This window comes from Astyanax mexicanus, chromosome 6 (genome assembly GCF_023375975.1).
Source record: "Astyanax mexicanus isolate ESR-SI-001 chromosome 6, AstMex3_surface, whole genome shotgun sequence".
Lineage (NCBI taxonomy): Eukaryota > Metazoa > Chordata > Actinopteri > Characiformes > Acestrorhamphidae > Astyanax > Astyanax mexicanus.
The window spans coordinates 30,480,169-30,499,391 of NC_064413.1; the positions used below are offsets into that span (position 1 = coordinate 30,480,169).

A 19,223-nucleotide genomic window follows, 5' to 3' on the forward strand; every position below is an offset into this window, starting at 1 on the left:
ATGTGAATAAGAGAGATGTAGCATGCTTTAATAAAAAGAGATGTTTTATTCCAAATATATTTGCTCTGTGGAGTTTCATTTCATACTTCACTTTACTCGAAAGATTCACTAGCCTGAAATAGGAGTCCTTGAACAATGTTTTATGAATTTTATTAATTACATTTTCAGTGTATGTATTTGTGCATGTGCAAAATACAGCTGCAACCGTGTCATTTTATTACATTTATGAAATTTACGATAGATGATATGTACATTTTGTATGAGAAAATTAATTATATGCGGTTCATCTATGTGAGTGGTCTTAATGTTTTGAATCATCTGTGCATATCACAGAATACAATGTAGAAAATACGGTAATATAAACTCACCAAAATAAATAAAAATAACTGCATAAAACCTGTATATTTTAAACATCAATAGATCAGCCCTTTGCTGGTGGTAAACATAAGATTAAGAGTAAATGACTATCACCAGTTCAATGTAAACATCGGTTCCATTTTTATATTGGTCTTGCTTGCATCTTTTCCCGTGGATGTCACTGCTGTTGTCTTATTCTTCTTTCTTCACATCCAACTGTTGATCCTGGGAAGATGAGCCATGCAATATGAACAGCCCCAACAAGGTTATGAAGATGCCGACCCACCACAACAGTGCATGGCTTTCTCCAAATATCACATATCCAAGGAATGCCTAAAAAGTGACAGGTTACATATTCATCAAGACTTGCATAGATAGAGTTAGGACTGGTATACACGTGTTAAGGTTACGAGCTATGTTTCTGAACCTTAAGATGCTATAAGAAGAGGTATTAGGTACAAGATAAGTTCTTTTGTGAAACTTTAACTGTGCTGACTGAAGACTCACAGAAGAGATAAAATTAGAAGCAGTTGTGGTTACAGTCGCCTGGGCAGAGGACGATGAATGCCTGAGAGCTTTGGCAAAGAATGTCCACATCACAGCATTACAGATAAAGAGCAGCAGTCCACACAGCAATCTCAAAGGAATGTGGAGCTGTGGAGAACATCAGAAATCAAAAACAAGAACACAGTCAGTTCCTCAGACACTGTACACATGTAAGAAAATTGTTTGAGTTTTTTGTTTAGTGTTAAGAAAAATAAATAAATTCTAAAACAGTAACTTTATTTGTTATTTGCATAAATTTAGCACAGACTGCAACTGTTGGTGACATTTCTATATTAATATTTTTGGTATCTTGGAGGCACCGTGGCTTGTGGTCTTGGGTTCAAGTCCCTATCTAGGGGGCGTTTTCATGTTCTCCCCGTGTCAGCGTGGGATTCCTCAAGGGACTCTGGTTTCCTCCCACAGACCAAAATTAAAAAGCTGGTTGACCAGCACGACTATCACAAATCAGTCAACTATTTAATTACCTTTACCCAAGTCATCAGATTGGTGGCTAGTTTAGTCATGCTTGCTGGTCATGCTTATAGACTAGCTATAGTCCATTAACCTGAATAAACACAAATTAACATGCTTAGGCCTGTCACGACTTCTCGTACAATAAATGTACATGACATCAATAATATTTAATAATCGTGATATTGTCCATTGTGTTTATTTGTATGTTTGTTTACATATATAACACTGACCAGTATTTAACCCAGTCATGCAATGGCCAATGCTTTATAACTGTGACTTTATATACACAAAGTGTGGACTGCAGGAGGTGAAGAATAAAGTATATATTTTCCAATCTGTGATTAATCCATGATTGATTTTGTTGTCTTTAGAAAGGTATAACTGGTTTGTTATGCTATTTTTTTTATATAATTATGCCATATAATATTGATTATTGCAATTTCTGGGACAACATATATTTTACTGTGACAGTCCTTTATCCGGTCAAGAGCTAATATGGTTAAACAGCTGGTTTATCAGGACACTGTTTTTTTTTTTATCTGAATGAATGATCAGCATTTCAGCCACCTTGAATATTAAAAACCATACCTTCCTTTACACTGAGAAAAAAAAACTTTTTGATAAATAAAATATATGTCCTATAGACATAATTCACATGTATTGATCTCCTAATCTTAAATTTTATACAGCGTGATTAGTGAGGGATGAAGGATTCACCCATTCACAGGCTGCTGGGTCGACATTAAGGCTGAGAATCCTGCTGTCTTCCACAGCCCAGCTCCTCACTCCGCGCTCACACAGCTCTGTCAGGTAACTCGCTCCTAGAGACAGTTTAGCGCTGCAGGACGCCGCAGCCCCCAGAAACCCCGCCAGCAGCGCGTACACGCTCCCACCCAGCATCACCAATTAACCGGTACTACCTCTATAATATACTCTACTGAAAACCACCGGCGAGCATTCTGAACCAGAGGGGTTTAGACACTGTCTGACACAACCAGCACCTGGACCGGGACCAGAACAACTGGATAAACCAAACCTATCACTTCCTGCTTCTCTATGAGAATTAGTGATGGGAAAGATCCGGTGTTCTGTCGAATTGTGCTACCTTGTCAATCCGTGCTACCCTAGAGTATATTTAACTATAAAAATACAAAAGCACCATGTTCCCAGTAGAATAATTATTGTATTTATTTTTATTAATTTCCATTTACACTTTTGTGCAATGACCATGAGTCTAGGATGTTTAATGCACAAAAAAGCAAACAGATTTATAAAAAAGCGTCATTTATAAAAAAAAATTAAAAAGCGTCGGTCAGCGCATGCGCAGTGCCTTTAGAAAGCACGTATCGATGGGTAGCATAACTCGACGTAACACCGGCTCGAAGAACCGACTTTCTGAAGTGAACCACCGGAGCCGACTCCTGAACGTGAGCCGTGATTGGTCAAGATGTTCACTAAGCGAGAGGGGAGGAGTTACAAACACACACACACAGCTTAATGACACACGGACAGGCTGCAGGGGAAACTACAAATTGTGCAAAATACAAAAAAAAAAACATACAAAACACAAATAATATTGACACCAATAATCCCCTAAAATATATATATTTTTTCAGAACAGACAAAAAACATATGACAGTTGTTAATGGCTGCTTAAAATTTAGCAATGACATATCATAGAGTAGAAATAAAACTAGAAACAATCCTAATTCGAAATTTAGAAAAAAAAAAGTTAAAAACAGTTAACATAACACCCACACATCACATTGTACAGTATTTATAGCTAGCTAACTAAATAAAATCAATAAAACTCAATAATAAGACTAAGCTACTATGCAATATGTATAGCCTTTAGCCTTTATTAGTAGGTAGAGTCGGCTCTTTTTAGTGAACCGAGTCAAAAGAACCGGCTCTCTAAAAAGATCCGGACTGATGTAAACAGAGGCTGGCGAGTGTTGATGACCTCACGCGGCTGTCCGTGTTTTAAAGCTAGCTAGAGGCTCTGAACCTGGAGCTAACGTTACCATCTGCTGTCTATTTAGTTTGTTTAGTTTAAATAATGAGTAAAAAAGGTAACGTGTCGTGGGTGAAGCCGAATGAGCCGTCGTTTCTGCGGAAATTCAAGAATGACGTTGGTTATAAAGAGGGTCCGACCGTAGAAACGAAGGTAACCTAGGTTGGTTATTTATTTAGCATTAGCATTAGCATGGCTGCTGTAAGGAAAGTCGCTTCATTGCTGCTCAAGTTCCCCTATTTTTTTTATCAGGGACTGAATTCACACAAACACACACTAGCGCCTCGTACTAAAGTGCTTCTGTTCTCTTCAGTTTAGAAGGAACTATGTTCTGAAAGAGTGTGGTGAAAATAGGGCTAAAAGTATGAGTTGAAAAACCACCTAAATGTTACCTGTGAGGTTTAGTTATTGAGAGTTTGACTCAGAAGGTGTGTAAGTGATATTTTCCCTCTTTAAGCATTTTCATAACTATGTATACTTGTGCTTTTTATCATCATTTAACACTCAAGAGACTAGGGGTGGGCGATATAGCCCTAAAATAGTATCACAATGTTTCATAGTATTTTAGCGATAACGATACTCTTGGCGATATGACGATAAAACACTAAAATGAAAAATATATATATTTCAATAACATACTACAGCAACAAAATGAATATTCAATTTTATTATTGCATACAGTATGATATGGCACACTGCTAACTGAGAGAATTTTATCAGATTTGTAACAGATGTCAATAATCCAGAACATTATGATACTAATAATGCACTCCAAATGTCTCTCCATATATATAATCTGTCTTTAGTAGATATATAATGGGGCATGTGAACAGTGTAACTTTTTCTCTTGCAAAAAATAAAAAAACAGCAAAAAAGTAATACCCTGATGTGAATATTAGGGTTGAGTGATATGGCACGATATTTCAGGGTATAATATTGTTTGCGATGTTAAAAAATGTTGGCACTATTACTGTGTACAATACGATATGGCACACACCTAGAAGAGACTTATGTAAATTTCTAATCAGACTGGCTGGAGAATGAAACTAAAGTGTATTCAGTGAGGTCATTGTATCCATGTATTTACCCTTCAACCACACATACTTTTACACCATCATAGTTAAAGGTTATAGAACAATAGGAATATTCTGAATGTGTGTTAATGTCTTTAAAAAAGGTCTGTGAAAGTTAAAATATTTGTGAAGAAAAATAAAAGTTCATGGTCAATAATTTGATTGTAATTGGCAGCAATGTGAAACAAAAAAAATCTACATTACAGAAAAAAGGTCTTCATATTTTATAAAGTATTGTTTAACATTGTTTTTTTAACTGGGTTTGTATTGCCCATAAAAAAAAACACACTACAGCTCTGCTGTGTATATAAAATTAAATATTTGTATTTATTAGCTATTTATTTGTACAACTGTTGCCTCCAGAATGTGCAATTTGTGAATACTATTTATCAGCTTTATAATTTGTATTTTTATTTAATCTAGTTGATATATGTGTTCTATATTTTATATTTAAGTACTTTTACCTCATTTGGTTTGTTGTTTTTATTGCTTTCTTATGTGTTAGGGGATTTGGATTTCTACTTAATTTTGTTGTACTCTGTGCAATGATAGTAAAAGAATCTGTCTGTTTTGCATTTTAGAAACAACAGATGCCAACATTTGATGATGACAGCGGTGATAGTGACAAGGAGGATGAAATGCCCCAAGTCGTGGTCTTGAAGAAGGGTGACCTAAGTGCAGACGAGGTCCTGCAAATCAAAAAAGACAAAGACTCTAAGAAAGGTAACTGTTTACATTGTGCATACCTAAAAGCAGAGCTGATTCTAGGATCAGAGGTGTAGACCCAGCCACACCGCCCTACATTTAAAAAAGGGGTGGTGAGTTTCAGAAAAAACAGATTCATATTATTGTCTAGATTATACTATTTGTCCAGACTGCTGTTTTATCATTTAAAAATGTTGTTTTATGATGTACTTCTAAGATTTTAATAATTTTTAACTTCTCAGAGACAAACTTCCTTCTAAAAAAGACAATATGACCCCCTTAAAAGGGTCAACTACGCCCATGCTTAAAAAAGGTGTTCTGAACATTGCACTAAAAATTATACTGCAGTCATCCACATGAGCATTAGTAAGCATTTTAACCAGCAACCAGGAGTTTAAAGATATGTCTAAAGTGCATTCCTCTTCAGCAAACTAATGGCTTATTAATGGTTTATTGCTCCACCAGATGATCAACCTCCTCCTGATGGGAAGATTATATTTAAGAAACCTGAAAAACGCTCATCTGACAAGTTTGAAGGCATTACTGCCAGCTCTAGCAAAAAGAAGAAGAAGAGTGAAGATGGGGAAAAGGAGAAAGAGAGCAAATCTGGGGTGAAAGTAAAGAACAGCAGCCTGCTGTCCTTTGGTGACGATGAAGAAGAAGACTGACCTTTTCTGTCTTACATCCTGTAACTGACCCGGGTTTGGACAGTTTCTTCAGTGTTCCAATATTAAAACATCATATGACAAAGTATTTACAGATATTTTCAATTAAATTTGTTAGCTTGTGGTGCTTTTAGGAACCTTTTTTTTTTTGAGGATTTTTAAAATCAAAACTTCATCATGGAGGATTCTGAAAACCACTTGAAAGCTGCCTGTGAGATTTTCCCTTTTTTTTTAGCATATTCATAATTGTGTACATTTTATCACCATTTAACACTGAAGAGACTAATGTAAATTGTGAATCAGTTTGGCTGGAGAATAAAAAGGATGTTTAGTGAGATCAATGTAGTAAGGAGAGGATTGTGAACTGCATTAGAGAAGTTGTAGACAATTATTCTGCCAAAAGCAGATGTACTACTTACATGTATAGCTTCTATAAAGGAGCTGTATTTACATTTTTAATGTATGCTTTATTTTGGTCTCGAAATCTTAGAGACTGTTGTACAATGGTTGGTTGTTTCCTTTTTGTTGTTTTTTTACAAAAATAGAATAAAAATGGGGAGAGAAAAAAGGGAAAGATGTGTGTTGTTTTATTGCCAGTAACTAGCAAAAAATGCAAAGTATTTTGAATCAGTATATGGTCATAATACAAATCTAAATAATCTGAGACCAAGACCTGAGTAATCTAGGGTCTACTAAAAAGACCATTGTTAGTTTGGTCATGCTGCACTAATTTTAAGTTTTGTCATTTTCAAGTCAATTTGCTTATATTTATCTCAAATGCCTTCCTCAACCTTTATTAAAGTAAGTTGGGAAAAAAGTGTTAAATAAACCATCACATCAAATGAGAGAAAAAAAACAAAACACTTTAAGCTGTTCAAAATCTAAGCTGGACAACCAGCTTGGCCAGCTGGTTTTGTCAGCAGAGCAACCATACAAAAGGGTCATTCAGTATGAACCAGTAGTTTGACCAGCAGTTTTTAGTTTGATAAGACTGACAACCCCACATTGGTTTATTACCTTTACCCAACCTTTCAACCAATATCACTACTGTACTTGTACTATGGTTGGTTGTTTCCATACAAAAACACACACACACACACACACACACATCTAAATGTAGTATTATTCAACAAAAGCTATGTTTGAGTAGTCGATTGTTAAGCTTGAATAACTTTCTTATATTTTACTGTAACAAACAAGTCATAAACCAATATGAAGTTCTCTGTGCGACTTTTATTATAAAACAAATCAGACAACATCTTGATAAATGTTAATGTTTATTTTTGCACACAATACTCGTTTCACTTTTCATTTCACAAACAAACAAAACACTTCATTACTGGGACAAGACCTGACTTTGACAGAGGTAACAGAATATGGAGTGGCTCAGAAAACAATCAGAAAGCAACATAAAAGGCAACAAAAAGCAACCAGTACATGATATATACACACAAGTAAGCACTTTAGCTACATGGATTTTTTTCCTCTCTCTTTATTAGAGTATTACTTTTTGAATAACTAGGTGAAGACATTACTACTAGAGGTGTAAAATATGAAGTCAGAGCTCCTGGAACAGCATTGACTCTGACAACACATGTATTAAAAAAAAAAAGTTGTTAAAGCCATGATTGTCTAAATAACAGAAACACACTCTGGACGGTAGACAAAACTGGATATGTATAATAATAAGTAGGATTATGACTAAACCAAAAAAATAACACAAATTAAAATGGAGTGCAGTTAAAGATATGTAACTGTAGCTGTAACATCAGTCAATGAAGAATGCTTGTGCGCACACTAGGATTAAAATAAAAAAGAAAAGACTTCAGCTCAATTAAGATCTTGTGGACCTAGCTAAACCACAGCTAAATTCCCTTAGTTCCTAAAATAAATGTGCAGAAGGCAAAATGACTGAAATCCGCTCCTTTGTGGAACAGAGGACACCACACACTGACGTATTATAAAAAATAAAAAAAAAAATCAGACTAAGCGCAATCAGCAAAGCTATGACGTATTTTCTTCAAGTAGGCCAGTCTCAAATACTTGATATGCTCCTGAACTACCAGAGCTTAAAAGGCATGGTAACGTATATAACACAAAAAGTAATCTTGCACTAATGTTACTAGGCCTATATTTACCTTATCCGTCTCCCTCATTCTTTATTAGAGTAAGTGAAAAAAGGTGTTAGTGTAGTGTAAGCGGCAGTGTCTTTATTTCTCAAAACACTGAAATCTCACACACTAATAAAAGTAGTAAAATATGATTTAAAAGTAAAATATAATTGCCCATCATTCTACAATAATAATGATAATGTGTAAAAGTAATGGAGGATCTTCAAAAAGTGTACAAAGTATTAAAAATGTTAAAATTATTATAGGGGTACATATTGTACAGTTAGTTCCACATGAATCTCAAACTACAGTAGAATGATAAGAGTGTCTGTATTAAACCTTCCTAATGTCTTCTTTGCCCAGCAGGATGTGTGTGTACTGAGCAAAAAATGGTCCCAAAAGTTGTATGTATACTTCTGTATAAAATGCCCTCACCTGCCCTGCCTGCTGCAGAACAGTGACTAATTCTGACCTACAGCTGCTCATTAGCACTATCTGCTGGATGAAAACACCATTACGCAACTTTCATGAGCAAAGTTAGGAAGATTAAAAACAATAGGACATCAGATTTGGTAGTAGTGGTTAGTTAAAAGAGAGGTATTTAAGATAGACCACTTCCCATCTTTCATACAGTAGCTATTATAGACCCTCCACAAGAGGGCAGCTGATACAAAGATAAGAGCACACTGTAACAATACAAGATTAAGAGGTCATGTCTGGCAACAAACCCCATTCAAAAGATATCTTCAAATTCTTCATATACACCTACTTGAACTTAGTGAGCTGACTTAACGTTCTACGACTGCCTGACCTGTTTGAAGAGTAACCCTGAGAACAACCCCAACCTAACCATGGAAGTCCAGGAGAAATCTCGGGCTAAATAAAAACTAAAGGCTGGAGTGAAGTGTTTAAAAACTGAGGTGAGAGAGACAAGGCTACCCATAGGAGGGAAGGCAGAGCCGCTGGTGGTCCTGGTGGTGAGCCATCGTGAGTGTAGATTGCTGTGAGGTTCTTAAAGATGTTCTGGATGACTCTGCAGGCAGGAGATCATGTCCTGAACAGGTTTTCCCTCAAAGCAAATCTGATACACGGCCACAAACAAGGGGAACCTAGACAACAGGGTCAGACAGAAAGATAAGATAAAGATTTTAAGGTCTACTTGTTATATGCATGGATTTATCATTATTTTAGATTTACCAATCTTGTGTCTAAACTCACGGACCATTTTTTCCAGAACACTAGATAGATATGCAATTACTGACTATAGTATAAAATGTTGCTGAATCAGTGCATAAGGCACAGCAGTCAGTGGGTGTGTAGATTCAAGGTGGTGTACCTAATAAACAGGTTGTGTTGACAATACAAAGTTCTCCAATTCACAGCCTGGAGAGCAGGTGTCCAACACGGTTTGGCAACAAAGTAGAGTCAAGTAGTGTTAATTAGTGGGTTTAGTTTGTGCATTTAAGCAGCTAAATAATCAAAATGGACTCAGACAGGACATAAAAACCATCTGGTTAAAGCCAAGAAAACAGAATTTAAACAGGGTTTGTATGGTTATGAAAAACCTGAAAAAGTCATGGAATTTTAAAATAGCAATATCCAGGCCTGGATAAGTTTTGGAAAAATAAAAATGCCCAGAAAGTTTTGGGAAAAGTCATGGAAATTTGCAATCTACAAATCTCTGTATTTTTTAATCTATTGACAGAGAAAAGCTATTTTGAGCTAACAAATACATCAGCTCAGAGTTTGTTCAGTAATTTAGCCATACACGATGGAGCTCTCAGGATCTGAAACATTATTTTATTATTTTATTCATTATTAAATTACTTTTAGGTCTACTGTAATCAAGTTTGATTATAGCTTTAGTTAATTTTTTGCTTTTTGTCCATGTCTGCACTGTGGTTTTAAAAATCAAACATGTTTATGAAAACTCAACTTGAAGGCATGGATAAGTCTTCTATCTGGATAAAGCCAAGCCAGGTAAAATGCAAGTTTAAACACACCCAAGACTTATTTAATACAAACTACTTCAGCAGAGGCTCACGTCATGTGACTAGTACTGTTGCTGTATCCTTATCAGAATTTAGCCACATGCATTTACACTTTGTAGACAAATGCTTATCTGGTTTGTCAGACTAAAATCTGAATGCTGTGTGGGGTGGAATATGTAAATGTTCTTGTTAAGATGCAATTACTGACGTTTCAGTTGTACTGGGAGGAGTTTTGACTGTTGAATATTTCTTAGAGAGACCAACTCCTCAAATCATTTAAGTGTTTAGATTTGTATCTGTTTTAAATGAGTCTCTGGTGTGTTTACTTGATCCAGGAAAAATCCTGATACTCAAAATGCATAAGTGAATTTGCATAATCTGTCCCATGCAGATTTTAATCTGATTGCATTTGACTATAGTACATTAACAAGTAATGCAAAATGTAAATAAAAGTGGCTAAAATCTCATTAGGATACATTACAGATACTAGTCACAGGTAAGGTCAAATTGTGTTCACAGTAAAAAGCACAGTGTAAAAGCAGAAGCACTCACTTTTCAACTAAGCCCTTCTGTTTGAGAATGTGGTAAACTTCAGCAGAGGTCAGGGGCCCTTGAAGCTTCTGGCCATTCAGCATCTCGTTCTCTAGTTCCTCAATGCTCTAAGAGGAGAGCAAATTCATTATATCATTAATTTAAGGAGGAGGACAAACAGACATAGCGCAACATTTATCTTAAGTAAATATTACATAAGGGTCTAACCTTGCCAGTCTTGGCGAAGGCCTCTGCCACACGCCGGTTGCGTCCACCGTAGCAAGTAGTGATGAGGTCGGCTACTCCACAGCTTTCCAGGAAGGTGGCAGAAGACACTGACCCATCCTTACTGAAGAGCTTGGCAAACGCAATCATCTCCATCAGTCCCAGCCTGATCACCGCTGCTTTGGTATTATCCCCACACTGCAGGCCATCACAGAAGCCTGCACCCACTGCTACAATGTTCTGGAAGAGGGAGAAAGGCATTACAGTGCAGTTGCATTACTTTTATTAATATTAAATGAGTACAACTCCAAATGTAATCCGTTTAATGAACAAAAAAGTTCTAAATTCTTTGTATCTATTACATAGAGTGTAATCAACAAAATATTAATGAGCATAAAAGTACATTTTGCATTTTAATGAGTTGTTCAGCTGCATAAGCAACATATGGGCATCTGCTAAGATGCTCTGCCTTAAGAGAGGCTTGCTGGCTTAAAACACAGCCAATGAGACATGACTGGTGTTTACTTTCAGGGCTCCACACAGCTCCACTGTGTCAGCATCATCCACAACAGTAATTCGGAAGTTGGGTGTCTGCAGAAGCTCTTTAAAAAGCTGCCCATTCTCCAAGATCTTGCTACCTGTAGACAAGACACACACACACACACACCTTATTTAATTTTGTCTGTTTTATATTTGTCTTTTAACTAGCTGATCAGAGTTGTTACATACTGGTAAAAAGAAAAAATCCAATGTGTTTAAGTCTGCTTTCTATAAGTACCATATAGGTTTCTTTAAGGCTGCACTGCTATAGGAATATGGGAATGAGTGTCAATGGCAATGCCCAATACTTCAGACTGTACAGATCAGTCAATGCATAATATACACCTCTGGGGGGAAGGGGGGGGGGGGGGGGGGAGACCACTTAAAAATGATGAGTTTCTTTGATTTTACCAAATTGAAAACCTCTGGAATATAATCAAGAAGAAGATGGATGATCACAAGCCATCAAACAAAGCTGAACTGCTTGAATTTTTGCACCAGGAGGAGTGGCATAAAGCAGTGTGTGAGACAGGTGGAGGAGAACATGTCAAGATGCATGAAAACTGTGATTAAAAACCAGGGTTATTTCTCCAAATATGATGTTTTCTTTGCAGATTATTTATTTGAGGTCTGAAAGCTCTGCATCTTTTTTGTTATTTCAGCCATTTCTCATTTTCTGCAAAATAAATGCTCTAAATGACCATATTTTTATTTGGAATTTGGGAGAAATGTTGTCTGTAGTTAATATAGAATAAAACACCAATGTTCATTTTACTCAAATATGTACCCATAAATAGCAAAATCAGTAAAATCATACACACTCATTCAGCATCACTCATCACGCTTGGTATCAGTTTAATTACTCAGTTTGTTTGATTTAAAACTTTAATTACAAAACTTTGTTCAATTACAAACTTTTTCAAGCTGAAAGATATAAACTGCACAGAGCTAAAATAGAAGCATTAGCTGACCTATGTTGACTTTTGCATTTGTTTGTTAACTAAAGGACTGGCTGCTTTTCTAACTCACATGATTTATCTCTTTTTTTTATCAGCAATAAGTGCATCTCTGCATTCAGCCACTTCCTTCATTGACCGTGCTGTGTAGGTGTTATGAACCTGTTAATACAGCACTACTGCACCACTGTCATTTAGTTTCTTCTCTTACCGATAGTAGTTTCACAAAACTTCTCAGCTGCCACCTCATTGGCAATGTTGGCCCCCATCAGAACACTGACGTCAATGCCCATCTTTTCCCTGATGATGTCAGAGATGAGTTTTAGTCCCTCAGGCCCCTCATCAATGCCCTTAAGAGAATGAGAGAAAAAAAAAGTTTATCACAATAAAGTTTTTAATTTATGTAAGCTGTGGGTATCACAGAAGGGTTAAGTCAGAAACTGCAGCTGTTTAGAAGAACATCCTGAAGGAGCACTCAGACTAATGACTCGTGAAATAAGAAGGACCAACAGAGCAAGAAAATAATAAAGCATAACAGAGGAAAACGCAGATGAGAAATGGGAGGAAAATGCTTATGACCAGCCAACTCCCACAATGGCAGAAATCTTAACAAAATATGTACAACACAGGCGTAATATTTCTTCCAACAGCACAGGGTGACTGAAAAATATATACACAACAGCAGAGGACAAAACAGATTAAAAAGCCTGAATCAACAGTAATATCAAAGAAAGTGAAACCAGGGAAAAAATAGAAAATAGAGCGGCTTGCAGACAGCCAGAAGCCCCTGCTTGACTCATAAGCTGGGCTCACATATGGTGCACTGCCTATGAGCCCCAAACAGACACGGAGACAAATCCTCCCACTCCATTCCTCAGCTCAGACTCCGGATCAGATGTCATGGTTTAGGAGCACAGAGGAGAAAGCATGAAGTGGAAAGTATAAAAATACAAACTTAAAAAAATGCTTATGAAGAAGGTGCCGGCATCAGAACTTAGTTTTTATTATGCACACAGAGACACACAACCATATGGTGCCCTCATCTCAAAATCAATAGCGCTCATAAAAACGTCCAAAAATGCCTTTGTGTGTAGTCTGAAGGGATTTACATTTTTTGGGGAAAAAACTGAGTACTTTTTGCAGTCATGTTTAAAAAAAAAAAAATAAAAATTCAATGAAAACATACATTTCCTCATGTTGAATATTTAAACATATGAACATTTGATTGTTATTTTGACAATATTTTGTAACTGCTAAAAAGAATGCCCTGACCTGGCCTTGCTGGCAGATGTATTTTTCAGAAAGAGAAACAAATCAAGAGAACAATCATGAGATTTAAATAAGACTGTAATATTATTTAAATCAGAATAAATAAGACAGGCTCCTTCAAAGTTTTTTACAACAATGTTCTAATAATCTGGAGCTGATGTGATGCACCTGATCCTAATTTTATCTAATTTATAGTCAAGTATTTGCTCACAAGAAAAAATAAAATCTTAAAAATAATTACTTAGTTTGTGTTTAGACGCATTATCCCCAATCTCTCAGTACTATTCAAATGAAGACTTAAACATATTCAAAGAAATGGGGTGTCCTATTAGAGTCATTTGAATACACGTGGACTTTTTTTTTTTCATTCTAATTTTGTTGAAATTTCCTTGAAATGTCAATGTGACATAAAGCAGCAGATGCTTTCTGGGAAAATTTCAAAGGAAAGGGTGCGTGGTGTATCTGGACATTGTGAGGATTCATTGATCTTCTAGTCTGGTGTGTATATGGTAAAGGTCAGTTGAAAGCATGTTTACAGCCAGGTCTCTGTAATGAAAAAGCATAATCCATTTTCCTAAGTGTGAAGAACCAAAGAAAAAATAAAGATTTTTAAAATAAACTCCTCATTCTTTTTTCGCATTTCTGTATATAATTAGCTCAAATTTGTGAAAGCTGCCTTCACAGATCACATTCAGGCACCAGCAGTAGAAATCTGGACTTGCTGAATATAATATAATTTTCAGAATGATATGCTCTTTACCTTAATAAGAGTAATTCCTCTGGCCTTCTGAGAAACACAGCCCACCATCTCATCACACAGCTTCCGGATAAACTGATGAGGCACTACAAAGACCAGCAGGTCTGCTCCCTCTGCAGCGTCTCGCAGCTGAGGCACTGCAACCTGCAGACAGAGTGACATTAAGAGGGTTACTCTTTAATACTAATACAATAAGCTGCATCCTATTACAGCCTGTATCGATCAGCAGTACTCAAGCAAGGGCTCAGTTACAGTTCACCCGATTTGACTGGAGAAATCAGAGAACAACTCAAAGGAGTAGGTTATGAGATTACGAGACAGTTTAAGTTTAAGAAAAATTAGACAACAAAGTCTTACCACATTTTCTGGCAGTTTGTAGCCTGGGAGGTATTTGACGTTTTCATGCTCTGTGTTGATGATGTCTGTGAGCTTTCTCCCATTTATATTCTCCTCATAGACCCACATCTTCACTGTGGTGGCAAAGTGCTGCAGTTTCTGTGCATTGCTGCCAATGATCCTTGCAATGGCAGAGCCCCTAGGATAGGAATATAAAGTGCAGGTATAGATTAGTGTCATAATTTATGATTACATGCAAATTTGTTGTAGGTTAATAGCTTTACTGTTGCATTTATTTATTTAGATATGAGAATTATTGTTGTTGTTGTTGTTGTTGTTATTATTATTATTAGTGCAGCTCTTGCACAGAGTGCTGATTATAACTGCATGCAAGTACAGGATAGGAATTTTGGTATGTGAATTTAATGTTAAAGAAAAGAACTAGAGCTGCTACAGACAGAGGAGTTTTAGTTCTCTAACAAATGATTCAAATTAGCGTTGCTTAAGCACACAGTGAAAGGCTGTGTTAAGTTAATATCAGTTAGGCTCAGTGTTTTAATGCACAATGAGCAGTGTGTGACAGAGTGCACTGAGTGAGTGTGCAGAAACGCTGAGTACTCACCAGTTTCCAGAGCCTACAATACACACTTTGAGCGGAGCAGCCATGATTAATGTTTCCTAATAAAGAAAACAGCGGGTGAAGCGGATGATCGAGTAACACAGTAACACTAACAGCTCCGCAGCTCCTGGTTTAACACGGGAGAGTGGTGGGATTGAACGTGTTCGGCCACTTTTACATGCGTCATCCCCGAGCTCCTGGAGCAAAGGATTTCGGGAGTTGTAGTTTTACTCAAAAATGGATGCCATCAAACCAAGCTGCACCAATGTTTGCACCAGGAGTGGCATACATTTATCCAAAAGCAGTGTGTAAGACTGGTGGAGGAGAACATGCCAAGATGCATGAAAACTGTGAAAAAAAACCCAGGGTTATTCCATCAAATATTAATTTCTGGACTCTTTTTTTAATTGCATTATTTGAGGTCTGAAAGCTCTGCCACTTTAAAAACAACATCTTTAACATTTTCTAAATGACAATATTTTTATTTGGAATTTGGGAGAAATGTTGTTCCTAGTTTATAGAATAAAACAACAATGTTCATTTTATTTAAATATAAATATATAAATATCAAAATCAGAGAAGCAATATTTAATTGTGTACAATCTACAGTCAAAGAAAGAAAGAAAAATATATAAATATATATATTGTTAAATATGTTACAAATACGTATATATTGATGTTTTGTTTATGTGTTTAGTTGTATTACTCTAATCTCTTAATATTGAAAAAATCGATTAAATTAATGAAAAGTAAAAATGAAAATATTATTTTCTATATATCCTTAAACTGGGTTCAAGGATTCAAGATGTTTAATGTGATTGGACATGGTTCCTCATTCACCTGAAGGTTTCACATGCTTTTTTTGCTGTTCATCACAGTTGCAAAGAGTGACTATACCCTCAAACCACCATTCTCGGCTGACCTCCCTGGTCTTTATTCCACCATTTTGAGTAAATTTGAAAGTCTGCTGTGCTGAAAATCCCACGAAATTAGCAGTTGTAAATACTTAAATTTGCCACCAGCAGTCATGCCATGCAAAATATCACATTTCCTGTGCTGAAGGTTGCTATAAACAATAGCTGTAGCTGCTGGTCCTTATCAGCATGAGTTTATGCAGTGCACACAGGATTAGCTGATAAGTGTTGTAGAAAAGAAATGAAAGGTGGGTTTACACCCACCCCTCATCCGGGGTACAACTCCCCTACGTGTTCGTTTGATAGAGAGTCGCAGACAGGTGGAGTGAAGTTGAAAGCAAACCAAGTATTTATTACAAAGTACTGAATATTCAGGAGAACCCACACATGAAAGACCGTCTAACAGCCGTCCCAGTATAAGTTCTGACCCCCTCTGATCTGACTCCATGTTTTATACCCCAAATGACGTGAAACCTGCTGATGAGGCGTTGCTAACGATTAGCTCATGTTAATATGCATAATTTCACGTGTTAGTACTCAAGTTTCACGTGTCTGACCGGACCACTAGTGTCTGACCTTGACTGTGTTCTTCCAGAATGGAACATCGTGGCACTATCTGTGTGTGTGCATCACCCCCCGCTTTGAAGCAGCGGTTTTTAGGGAGGCACTCACTCACCAAAAGGCCGCTTTGATCTAAGAGCCTCTTCTGTAGCAATTTAGCCCCGTACCGAGCGTACCAGTCGAAATCACACAGAGTGTACCAGCCGATGATTGATGGCCGTTAGTTAGGGTCATGCAGTGAACGAAATGCTTCAAGCTTGACCTACGCAAGTCACACAATAGATTTCATATGTTATATGTTAATGTGTTAGTAACGCGTGGTTAGTCCGCCATACAATAAATCCTATGTGTTAGTAAATGCCTTATGTATCATGTGGGTTAATTTGTCATAATAAAGTCTGTGTTAGTCACATGCCTGATCAAACTTCTATATAAATGCGTGTAAAATACACTGTGAGTAATAAAAATGATCAAATACAATGTGAGTATTGGTTAATGCATATAAAATACAAGGTTTCACACAATGATTATGTAATTATAGATACTAAGTTAAGTAATCATAACTGAAAGATATTTGTCAATACACCCAAGGTATAATAAACAGTTACTCTTCATAAGATAGTTGCATGAATGTGCAGATCTACACATTCAAATATCAGATTCATAAAGTAGATTCTGTTCTGTTCCTTTCTATAATCAGCCTCAGTGTTTGTAATCTAACCCAGCCTGTTATACAGGGGCATATCTAGTTAAATCTTCACTTCCCTTTTTCAAGGTCTGGAGAGGCGTCGCAAACTCCACCCTATCTCCTTAGTCTTGACCACATTATTGGCATATTAAAATGTATTAGTCAGATATGTAAAATGTAATTTTTAATGGAGTACCTCTATATATCACTATAGAAAGGTTGAAACCAAACTCTACAGGGCAGTAGATCTCCAGAACCAGAATGGAGCACATCCTGAATTAAGATGCTGCACATCTGGTTCACGTACTATAAAGTAAAGAGCAGACTTTTAGAATTAAAGGGGGTGATCTAGGTCTGGCCTATATACAGCGAAGTGAGTAAAATGAACAGATGTGGCAAAGAACTGACCCATACGCAAAAGAAAAGGGAATAACTAATCGATATGGCCCATATATTGTAAAGTGGTTAGTAGGGGTGTGCCATATCATATCGTACACGATAATATCGCCAAAAATGTTTTATATCGTGAACGATATTTTACCCTGAAATATCGTGCCATATCACCCACCCCTAATTATCACATCAGGGTACTACTTTTTTACTGTTTTTAGCAAAAGAAAAATTCACACTGTTCTCAAATACCATTATATATCTACTAAAATCAGATTCTGTCCAGTATCATTAATTTTTTTATTTAATACTGGATATATGGAGATATTTGGAGTGCATTATTAGTGCCATGATATTCTGGATCATTGTATTTTTTTATATCTCAGTTAGGGGTGTGCCATTTCATATCATATCATACGCAATAAGAAAATTTAACATTTATTTTAATGCAGTAGTGTATACTTGAAATCATTTTTCAAATTGAGTATTTTGTCATATCGTCAAGAGTATCGTTATCGTGATAATATCATGTAATATCGTGATATTATTTTAGGGCCATATCGCCCACCCTTAGGGGTTAGAATTAAAAGCTGTGGTCCAAATGTAAAGTGAATAGAATTCAAATGTAAGCCAGAACCAGACAAAATAAAAAGTTAAATGCCCATATAAAGTCATTGTTGGTAATAAACTGTGACACATTAATGTCATTATCATAGCATTAGCATAGCAGTGATTTTAAAATAAGGCTGATGAATATATAAAGTAGTTGAAGACTTGATGAATTATTAAATATGTCTCTAAAATAGAGTTTTAGGTGTTTAGGTGTTCAGATGTTTAACAACCTGATAAAATTACACCAGAATTAAAATTCATTGCACATTTCCCCAGACCAAAATCCACCCCAATTACAAAAAAATGCATCTAAAGCCCCTGTGTAGTATAATATAGATATTAACATTTAATGGGAGTACAGCTCTGGAAGATGAGGCCACTTGTTCCTTTGAGTTTACCAAACCTCTGGAATGTAATCAAGAGTAAGATGGATGATCACAAGCCATCAAACCAGGATTTTCTGCACCAGGAGTGGCATAAAGTTAGGAGGAGGAGAATATGCCAAAATGCATGAAAACTGTGATTAAAACCAGGGTTATCCCACCAAATATTGATTTCTGAACTTTTAAAACTGTATGAATGAACTTGTTTTCTTTGCATTATTTGAGGTCTGAAAGCTCTGCATCGTTTTGTTATTTCTGCAAATAAATGTTCTGAATGACAATATTTTTATTGGGAATTTGGGAGAAATGTTGTCCGTTGTTTATGGGATAAAACAACAATGTTCATTTTCCTCAAACATAAACCTATGAATAGCAAAATCAGATAAACTGATTCAGAAACTGAAGTGGTCTCTAAATATTTTTTTCCAGAGCTGTAGGTAAACTTTGTGCTGCTCTGAGCTGAGTGAGCTCGTGCTGTTGGTGTAGTAGGAGGAGGGGGCGGGGCC

General features: G+C 36.3%; 3 protein-coding genes across 3 annotated transcripts; 1 reads left to right on the forward strand and 2 right to left on the reverse strand.

Annotated features, from left to right (window-relative positions):
- Positions 1-40: 40 nt before the first annotated feature.
- On the reverse strand, positions 41-2,450 carry tmem42a (transmembrane protein 42a). The gene is made up of 3 exons (XM_007251827.4): positions 2,095-2,450; positions 865-1,011; positions 41-690 (listed from the first exon to the last, which is right to left on the reverse strand). The coding sequence occupies exons 1-3, from the start codon at positions 2,275-2,277 to the stop codon at positions 550-552; spliced, it is 471 nt and encodes a 156-aa protein (XP_007251889.1). The 5' UTR covers positions 2,278-2,450; the 3' UTR covers positions 41-549.
- An 878-nt stretch (positions 2,451-3,328) lies between these two features.
- kiaa1143 (KIAA1143 ortholog) lies at positions 3,329-6,408 on the forward strand. Its single transcript, XM_015606460.3, has 3 exons — positions 3,329-3,544; positions 5,046-5,187; positions 5,635-6,408. The coding sequence occupies exons 1-3, from the start codon at positions 3,437-3,439 to the stop codon at positions 5,835-5,837; spliced, it is 453 nt and encodes a 150-aa protein (XP_015461946.2). The 5' UTR covers positions 3,329-3,436; the 3' UTR covers positions 5,838-6,408.
- Positions 6,409-7,047: 639 nt separating this feature from the next.
- Positions 7,048-15,351, reverse strand: gpd1l (glycerol-3-phosphate dehydrogenase 1 like). The gene is made up of 8 exons (XM_007251829.4): positions 15,173-15,351; positions 14,572-14,749; positions 14,218-14,358; positions 12,400-12,538; positions 11,218-11,330; positions 10,696-10,932; positions 10,489-10,595; positions 7,048-9,054 (listed from the first exon to the last, which is right to left on the reverse strand). The coding sequence occupies exons 1-8, from the start codon at positions 15,214-15,216 to the stop codon at positions 8,958-8,960; spliced, it is 1,056 nt and encodes a 351-aa protein (XP_007251891.2). The 5' UTR covers positions 15,217-15,351; the 3' UTR covers positions 7,048-8,957.
- Positions 15,352-19,223: the final 3,872 nt, after the last annotated feature.

Excerpts from the sequence above, each read along its gene's own strand:
- tmem42a (XM_007251827.4), bottom strand. The coding sequence starts at position 2,277 with ATGCTGGGTGGGAGCGTGTACGCGCTGCTGGCGGGGTTTCTGGGGGCT. Across the intron at positions 1,012-2,094 it reads ACCCAGCAGCCTGTGAATGG|CTCCACATTCCTTTGAGATT; the intron begins GTGAATCCTTCA and ends TGTTCTCCACAG. Across the intron at positions 691-864 it reads CTTCTAATTTTATCTCTTCT|GCATTCCTTGGATATGTGAT; the intron begins GTGAGTCTTCAG and ends GTCACTTTTTAG.
- kiaa1143 (XM_015606460.3), top strand. The coding sequence starts at position 3,437 with ATGAGTAAAAAAGGTAACGTGTCGTGGGTGAAGCCGAATGAGCCGTCG. Across the intron at positions 3,545-5,045 it reads GTCCGACCGTAGAAACGAAG|AAACAACAGATGCCAACATT; the intron begins GTAACCTAGGTT and ends TTTGCATTTTAG. Across the intron at positions 5,188-5,634 it reads AGACAAAGACTCTAAGAAAG|ATGATCAACCTCCTCCTGAT; the intron begins GTAACTGTTTAC and ends TTGCTCCACCAG.
- gpd1l (XM_007251829.4), bottom strand. The coding sequence starts at position 15,216 with ATGGCTGCTCCGCTCAAAGTGTGTATTGTAGGCTCTGGAAACTG. Across the intron at positions 14,750-15,172 it reads ATTGTAGGCTCTGGAAACTG|GGGCTCTGCCATTGCAAGGA; the intron begins GTGAGTACTCAG and ends TTCCTATCCTAG. Across the intron at positions 14,359-14,571 it reads ACAAACTGCCAGAAAATGTG|GTTGCAGTGCCTCAGCTGCG; the intron begins GTAAGACTTTGT and ends CTCTGTCTGCAG.